General features: G+C 54.6%; 1 protein-coding gene across 1 annotated transcript; it reads right to left on the bottom strand.

Moving 5' to 3' along the window:
- Positions 1-5,084: 5,084 nt before the first annotated feature.
- On the bottom strand, positions 5,085-5,836 carry LOC136523328 (uncharacterized). Its single transcript, XM_066517045.1, has 2 exons — positions 5,441-5,836; positions 5,085-5,156 (listed from the first exon to the last, which is right to left on the bottom strand). The coding sequence occupies exons 1-2, from the start codon at positions 5,834-5,836 to the stop codon at positions 5,085-5,087; spliced, it is 468 nt and encodes a 155-aa protein (XP_066373142.1).
- Between the last annotated feature and the right edge of the window lie 2,759 nt (positions 5,837-8,595).

Here is an 8,595-nt window from a genome sequence, read left to right as displayed (position 1 = left end):
CACGTAACAAACCACGGTTTGTCCGTCATCAAGCTTCTTCACTCCCTTGATGGTGTTATCTTGATGAAGTTGGGTTTGCTTCGCCTTGCCTTTCACTTGAGTCAAGTCCTTGGTGAGGCGAACTACTTCTTGCTTGAGTTGCTCATTCTCCTTTGCAACCTCTTGTGTGCATGTAGTCTACAACAACTTTCTCAACACAAACTTGGTTGCACAAAGGTGAGTCTAAACATAAATCATTGCAAGAAGTAGAGGCATCCTTTTTAATTATGTCATTTCTTTTAGATGCCTTGGTGGGGGTATTTTTGACGGCCTCAAGATTAGCAACTTTATTTGTTAGCTTATCACAATGTTTGCCCATGATTTCCATTTTAGCAAGCAAACTTTGATAATCATTTTGTGAGCTAGCTAACTTTTCTTTTAATTCTTCATTTTTCTTTTCAAGTTGCTTATCATTAATTGTGCATGCACTTGTTATTGCACTAGCCTCAAGTTGCTCAATTTTAGTAGATAGTTCAACATTGAGATTTGCAAAGTTTTCATATTGTTCAAGCAAATTTTTGTATGCTTCTTGTGAACTACCTAGCTCTTCTTTTAAATTTTTGAGCTTCTTTTGTTGACTAGTGCAAACTTTAGCATATTTAAGATTTTGTTACACAATTGTATTATAAGAAGGCAAATCATCATCACTATCGCTCTCACTAGAGGATGAGCTTTCATTACCTCGTGCCATAAGGCACACTACGAGAAGAGCTTGATGATGAGTGCTTGCGCCCTTGCCTCTTGTGATGGTTTTCTTCTTCACTTGAAGAATCATCCCATGACCTTATTGTTGTGAGGGCTTTGTTCTTGCACGCCTTCTTCTTTGTCTTGGGTGTGGGCTTGTTTGGACAAACTTCCACAAAGTGCCCCAACTCGCCGCATCCATAGCATCCCCTCTTTCTTTGCTCGTTTCTTTGATTAGTGAAAATGAGGTCTTGAATTTAGATGGGCACACCCTTGATATTGAGCCTTTGGATCATCTTCTCCACCTTGTTGATAAGTTTGATTGATTCTTCATCAAGGCCGGAGGTGGAGGAGGAAGATTGATCATCATCACTTGATTCTTCTTCATCATCATCATCCTCATCTTCATCTTCACTTGAGGAGCTTGAGCTTGAGCTTGTCTCAACTTTCTTGCCCTTCATCTTCTTCTTCTCGCTACAAGCAAGAGCTTTGCCTTTGCTCGATGAAGAGGCTTCTTCTAGACCAATCTTGCATGACATTTCAAATGGCACTATCTTGCCAATGATAATGCCCGGGGTCATGGTGCTCAAGTCCTCCATGTTGTGAAGGATGGTGATGATGCTTGCATATTTCTTTTGTGGTAGCACGGAGATGATCTTCCTCACTGATGTCCGCATCATCTAGCTTTAATAATCCTATAGAATGGAGCTCATTGATAATTAGATTCAAACGAGAGTACATATCACGAACAAGCTCATCATCATTCATTGTAAAGGAATCATAATTTTGCTTAGCTAGACAATATTTTTGCTCACGGACATTACTTGTGCCGTCATGGAGCTCTTGGAGTTTTAACCAAATTTCATGTGCAGTATTTAAGGTGAACACTTGGTTAAACACATCCATGCTAAATGATTCAAACAAGCAATTCTTAGCTCTAGCATTAAAATGCATTTCTTTTTTGTCACTCTTTGTGGGCTTTTCGGGATTCTTAATGGGTTTCATCCCAGTCACGAGTGACTCTCCATACACCTAAATCAACCGCCTCAAGGTGGCAAGCCATTCTAGCTTTATAGTATGAGGAAGTTAGTGCCAGTCAAATTGCGGAGGCCTAGCGGTATCCATCCCAACCACTCTAAATAGCATCGGCTCAACGGCGGTTAAGCCAAAGGTCCAAAATGAGCAAACCGGCTCTGATACCAATTGAAGGGACCATGACACCTAAGAGGGGGGTGAATTAGGCAACTTATAAATTCTAACTCTGAAACTATGGCCTCTTTTTCTACCTCTAGCAAAACCTATGTAAAAGATAAACTATCTAGATGTGCAACTCTGGTTTTGCTATTGCGTTGCTATCTCTACCACAAATGATAATAATATGATCAATGTAAATGCGGAAGCTTAAAGAGCAAGGTAGAGGTATGCAAACTCCCGTTGACGACTCCGGTATTTTTACCGAGGTATCGAGAAGCACGCAAGCTTCCCCCTAGTCCTCGTTGGAGCCCCTCGTAAGGAATCCTTCGCAAGGGCCAAGCTCCCGGTCGGGTAACTCTGTGGATAGCCTTGGGCCTTCCCCACTCTCAAGTGGGTCTCCGATGTGCCTTCCGGCAAGCCTCTCCCGGATGCTCCCCGCAGTCTTCACTATCAAGCTTTCGGCCTGAAACGCCGCGGGCCTTGTTCCCTTCGGTACACGGTGGCGGCCGCACCACAAACGCGGTTGGTGCGATCTCGCAAGACTTCAAGCCCCTCCGATGTACAACTCTTGTGCTCGCTAAGCACTGGGGTGGCAAGAGGTATGCAAACCTCACTAAACACTAGGCATACACCTAGAGCAAGCGCATAAGCGGTGGTCTAATCAACCTAAGCACTTCGCAAAGCACTTATGCTAATCACCTAATAAAGCACTAAGCACTATGCATGTGGAGATCACTAAAATGGTGTATCAACACCCTTGGTATGTTTCCTCAGCTCCACACTGCTCAAATGGTCCGGTTGGGGGTTGTATTTATAAGCCCCACTGAGAAAGTAGTCGTTGGGGTCGAACTCCCGCAAATCTGCTACTGACCGGACGCTGAATCGTCCTGACCAGACGTGTCCTGGTCGTCCCGACCGTTGCAGCCGTGAACTGCCGATCGGACGCTGCCAGCGTTCGGTCGCCTGCCACCAGACGCGTCTGGTCGCAGTTTCGCTCACTTGGAACCTCTTTGTACTCGATCAGACGCTAATGCCCAGCGTCCGGTCGGTTGCCGCCAACGTCCGGTCCTCGTGTCCAGTCGCCTGTCTGCCGAGCCACTGGTCCAGCGTCCGGTCACGCTTCCAGCGTCCGATCCAGCGTCCGGTCGCCTCTGCGAGCTCGATTCTTCGCGATCTTGCATACGGCTTGGTTCCTATCTTCATGCTTGGACTTTGCTTGATATCTTGGGTCTTTTCTTGTGCTCCTAAGGTCTTTCTTAAGGTGTTGATCATCGGATCATCACGTCGCCTTCGTCCAAGTCATGTCTTGCACCCTATTGAACTACAAAATAAATACTTGCAAATTCATTAGTCCAATTTGGTTGCGTTGGTCATCAAACACCAAAATCCAAAGTAAATGGGCCAAGGGTCCATTTTCCTTACAGTCGCCCAAGTGCTGAAGCCCGAAACCTACAAGCTAGCCAACGAGAATGGCGAAATCCTCACCAACGCTTGGAACATAGAACATATGTCGCTTTTACCCTTAAATTCCCAAGCATTGTGTGCATTGTTTCCCGAAATACAATTAAGAAGCGTTCTTTAATTGTTCTAATTTTTCGAGAAACCCGCCGAGCCCATCGTAGGCCTCGGCATTACGATAACACCATAAGGGAGACTCAGCTCTGCCTCTACAGAGGTGCCCACTACGGGGCTCGCACAGGACATGGCTCTACCTCTGCAGAACCGAGCCTCCCTCAGGGGCTAGAAGGGGGGACTCCCCCCTAAGTCCCACGCACCATTTTTTAGTCGTTTTTTCGAAAAAATTTCTACGCCAAACTCTCCATTATGCTCTGACAAGTCAATTGTAAAAGACCTAAGGACCGAAAGTCTGTCTCAGGGCCAAAAGGCTGGTAGAGTCCCAAGATGGCTTACGCCTCTAGTCTACGGCACTCCCTCACCACCTTTTCGCCCTAGGGATGGCTTAGGCTCCAAGGAAGTCCTTTGCAAGTGACATGCTCAGAAACGGGACAGAGGGCAGAGGCTCGAAAAATACATGGAAAAACGATTAAAGAAGCATAGACGCATGATTACTTAAAAAGGCCTCGATGGCCACCAACGTTACGGTAGGGTAACACAATCCCTAATCTAATTACATGGCCTCTTGGGCCCAGGTCAAGCCTCAGGGCCTCCAGCATCGGCGGACGGCGTAGGAGGGACCACCTCCTCTTCGAACAGCTTGGCTAGCGACGTGCCAGGGCCCTCCGCCGCCTCCATCAGCTTCGTTACCGCCTCGTCAGCCTCCCCGTCATCATCGGGCAGGACGTAGCCATCGCTGATAGCCACGAGGTCGACACCGATGTAGTGCGAGGCGATAATGGCCAGGGCATGCTTAACGCCCATGTGCAGCGCCCCTCAGAGTCGCTCGCGCACTTGGCCGCTTAACGCAATCAGGCGGCTCTCGAGGGAGCTGCCCGACTAGACCCCCTCGACCTCTAGGGCCTCGCAGGTGGTACGAGCGGTGCTCTTCAGCGCGTCGTGCTCCCCAATCTCGGTCTCAAGCATCGCCTGCACGGCGACAGAGGCCTCGGCTGCCCAGGTGACCTCCGCCTCCAACTCTGCGCCAAAAGAAACGGAATGGGGTTGAGCGCAAAGGAAAACAAGCCAAACAGGGGCGCAAGCCTACGGGACTCACCCTCAGCCTTCTCCTTCAGGCACTGGACCTCGACCTGGGAGGCCTCGGTCGCCCTAGAAGCCTCTCCCTCCAGCTCTGTATCACACCAAGGAGTTAGGGCCAAACGCAAGAAAAATAAAATAGGGGGAGTAGGACTCACCCTCGGCCTTTCCCCTCCATACCATAGCCTCGGTCCAGGAAGCCTCAGTCGCCTTGAGGGCCTCATCCAAGGCACCTTTTGTTAGCTGGTGTGGACCCTGCTCTATCCCCAGCTGTCCAGCAAGGGCCTTGATAGAGGCCGTGGCTTCTCTAGCCCGGGACCTGAAGGCATCCCGATCACCGGCCACACGGGTCAGCTCCTCCTCCAGCCCCTTACCCGCGCCGCCAAGGGGGCGACCTGCTCCTGGGCCGCCGCCACCGCAGCCTCCATATCGATACCGCGTAGGCGGAGGTCCTCCATCTCCGCACTCCATGCCGACAGAAGCTCGTTGGCACGAGCGAGCATGTCCTTCTACCGCTAGAGCTGGTCCCAGACATCCCTCTCCTGTCGGAGGAACACTGACTTCCCAAGGGACTGGGCCTCGAGCTCCTAGATAGGCAAAACAGGGGTCATTCACTACAAGAAAACTCGGAAAAAGACGACACCACAGAAGAAAAGAAGGCGTGAACCTAGGTGACCCCAGGCAGATCATCGGCCACCATAGACAGCGCCGTCCGTAGTGACCGCTCCGCCAGCTGGCGGTATTGCTCGAAGGTGTCCCAGCACCTGCCCTCGGCCATGTCCTCAAGGGCGAACAGAGGCTCCCCCTCAGGGTCATCCTGGCTCTGCCACAGGACACGTGGGTGATCCCACCCATGGGGCTCGGGTCGTACCCACACGAGGGCCGAGCTTCCCTCACCTAGGGTCAGAGCTGGCTGTTCCATGATGCCAGCCACCTCGGCGTCGACCGCTTCCCGAGCGCTCTCCCACAACAGCGGCAGGCCTTGGACCAAGGGCGCCATCGAGGCCTCCACCGCCTTCATCTCCACTTCCTGGACCGCTGGCTTCACCGCACTCACGTCGGCCTCAGCCACTGTGGCCTCGGTGGTCTTGGGGGCTCCGGCCCCCGCCGCTACGGCCTCAGCGGTCCTAGGCACCCTGGCCTCCGTCGCCTCGGCCTCGGAGGACCGGGGGGCCTCGACCTCGGTGGCCTCGGCAACTGAGGGCGCCTCGGCCCCATCGGACTCACGAGCCTCGGCCTTGCGGGGCAAAGGCGCTCCCTCCCCCATCTGTGTCAGGCTCACCTCGGCAACCCCTTCTTAGGCGACCGGCTCCTTCGAGTCGGCCCTCGTCGACGCCACGCCACGTTGCATAGCGGCTTGCGCCTCCACCACCCAGTGGGTGGTGGAGCTAGGGCTCACCTTGAGCGCCTTAAGTGGCGCCAAGGTGGGCACCTCCGCAGGATGCTTTCGGCTAAAGAAGAAATACTTATGGGGTCAGCATGAGACCAAAGAACGAACGGAAAGTGCTGCAACTCTGCTAAAAATACGCTTACCTCGAGCGGGGCTACAACCGCTTCGGCACGGCGACCCTCCTCTACGAAGGCGGAGGCGGCGGCAGAGGCACGGCCTCTGTATCCACCGGCACCGGCCAATCCTCAACGGAGACCGGCGCCCCCTCGGTCCTTTGCGGGGGCAGTTGCATCGCCCTCGCTGCCACCTGCTCCACCGCTGCCATCGAGCCCACCGGGCTGATGGCGCGCTTTCCCAATGCCCGCGCCTCGGGCATGTCGGCCTCGGCCCCGAGCAAGCGATCGCCGGCCCCGAGGCATCATCTCCTCCTCCTCCTGAGAGTGCCGGGCTGCTTGCCGACGCCCCGGTCACTGTCTCCCCGATGTCAGGGAGATGGTCCAAGGGAACCCGCCCCACCTCGCCCTCGTCATCCCCATCCGAAGCGTCCGTCGACAGTGACGATGATGGGGACGCCTCCAACGGGAGACCGTCCTGCCTTTGCTGCCAGTGGCGCTTCTCCAGTCCCTCGCGCGCGAGGATTTTCCTCATACGCTTAGCCTCCTTGGTGTCCTTCCGCCTCTTCTGAGCCTCGACGTGTGCCCGGTTCACCGCCCGTCGCGCTGTGTCCTCACGAATAGGTGGCGGGGAGGCTCGCACGTCCCTCATGCCCTATAGGAGCGGCGAACGCAAGTAAAGGACCAGAAAACGGTAAGGAACAAAGAGGTCTTGGGGGCCGCAGCAGCGTGTGACTAACCAAAGAAAAGTACCCCCGCGACGGGTGCATCGTGATAGGGGCTAGACCACTGCCCCTCAGCTTCCCATCCACCGTCTCCCTCACCCGACAAAGAATCTCCTCATCGGAGAGGGCAAAGGCAGACATCCTAATGCCCTCAATCGACTCATTCGGCCTCATCTCGAACAGGCACCGCTACCGAGCCATCAGCGGCAGCAACCTCCGGTGGTGGAAGGCCGCCACGACCATAGCCGCCGTGAGGCCACGGCCGCGCAGCCTCTCTAGTCCCTCCAGGAGCGGCTGTAGCTTGGACTGATCCTCCTTCGGGACGCCATACCTCCACTTCTCCGGACAGCTCTCCATGATCCGCCCAGTGTAGGGGGGAAGCCCGCTGTTGTCGTTGCGGAGGTAGAACCAGCTGGTGTACCAGCGGCAATTGGTCGAGGCGAGCTAGGCTGGGATGTAAAGGTGCTGCTTGATCCTAGCACACTTGGAGAGTGCAGCCGTCGGCCCTCACCGCCCTCCTCGTGCCCGTCGTGCCTGTCAGCTTGGTGGTGAGCCCCGCCCGGAAGAGGTGGAGCCACAACTCCCAATGGGGAGCAATCCCCAGGTACCCCTCGCAGATAGCGACGAAGATGGCCGCCTACGCGATGGAGTTGGGGTTGAAGTTGTGGAGCTCCACGCCGTAGTAGTGTGGGAGCGCCCGCATGAATCGATCCGTCGGCAAGCCAAGGCCGCGCTTGTGAAAGGACACGAAGCTCACGACGTAGCCATCGTGTGGCCTCGGCTCCGGCTCGTCCGACGGAGCGATCCACTCCGGCCTATTGGGGTCGGTAACTAGGCGAGGAAGTCCACCATCGACGAGCGACTGAAGCATCTCCACGGTGACGTCAGACTGATCCCAAGAGTCTGCCCCAACGACAACGGCGCCGGCCATGCGTGCGATGGAGAATACGACTACGACGGTGAACCTCCCTCGCTCTCTCTACCTCGACTCTCTCTCTCTCCTTCTCCCCAGCGCTCTCTGTTCTAGCAACGGCTCAAGGGCGGCAAGGGCAAATGCAGGCAAGGTAAGGAGGGGAGGGGTGAGGTTCGTTGCATATTTATGCAGGAAAGAGGTGAAACGGGCGGGCGACGAAATCGGGAAAGTTTCCCCTAGATCCGGCACAGTTAATCCAGATCCGATTTTACCACCCACGTACCCACCTTTCCCTCGTTAATCGCGTGAACAGTTATGTTCCCTCCGCTGACATGACGTCATGTTCGACCACGGTGGCGGTAGGCGCCGTTTCACCTCCCTGAGAAAATTGCCTCAAAAGGCGCGCCTGCTGTTGTCGAACCGATGGGGGGAGGGAATATCCCCCACTCGATTCCTTTCAGACGAAGGAACTGGGCGCCGAGTCCACTATTGTCCAGGGGTTTAAGGCTGGGCCCCCAAGGGTTTCGACAGCCGTCCTAGGGCAACAGAGTCAGGGATGACTACGGGCGAGTCCATATGGGGCCGAGACCCAAGCAAGCGAAATGCTTGGGACGCCCTAAGTCGTGTCCGAGACCAGCAAGGAGGTCTTCGAATGGGATCCCACCATAGGGAGGCACCGAGCCACCGGGGCCCAGCGAACGGCCCTGGCACCCACTAGAGAAACCCTCTTGTACTCTTGGAGTGCGTCTCTGGGCCGCTAGCCGACCCCTAGCGAATGGGGCTCGGGCCTCCACTCAGACTTACCCAATAATAGCTCACCAGAAGTGTCACCGCTCATGCCCATCGAGGGTAGCCTGGCATATTCCACCCCTCCTTCCGAACGAA

Source organism: Miscanthus floridulus, chromosome 18 (genome assembly GCF_019320115.1).
Source record: "Miscanthus floridulus cultivar M001 chromosome 18, ASM1932011v1, whole genome shotgun sequence".
In the NCBI taxonomy this organism is placed as follows: Eukaryota; Viridiplantae; Streptophyta; class Magnoliopsida; order Poales; family Poaceae; genus Miscanthus; species Miscanthus floridulus.
Note: the sequence above shows the minus strand (reverse complement) of the source record. Positions and strands in the feature narration are given on the sequence as shown.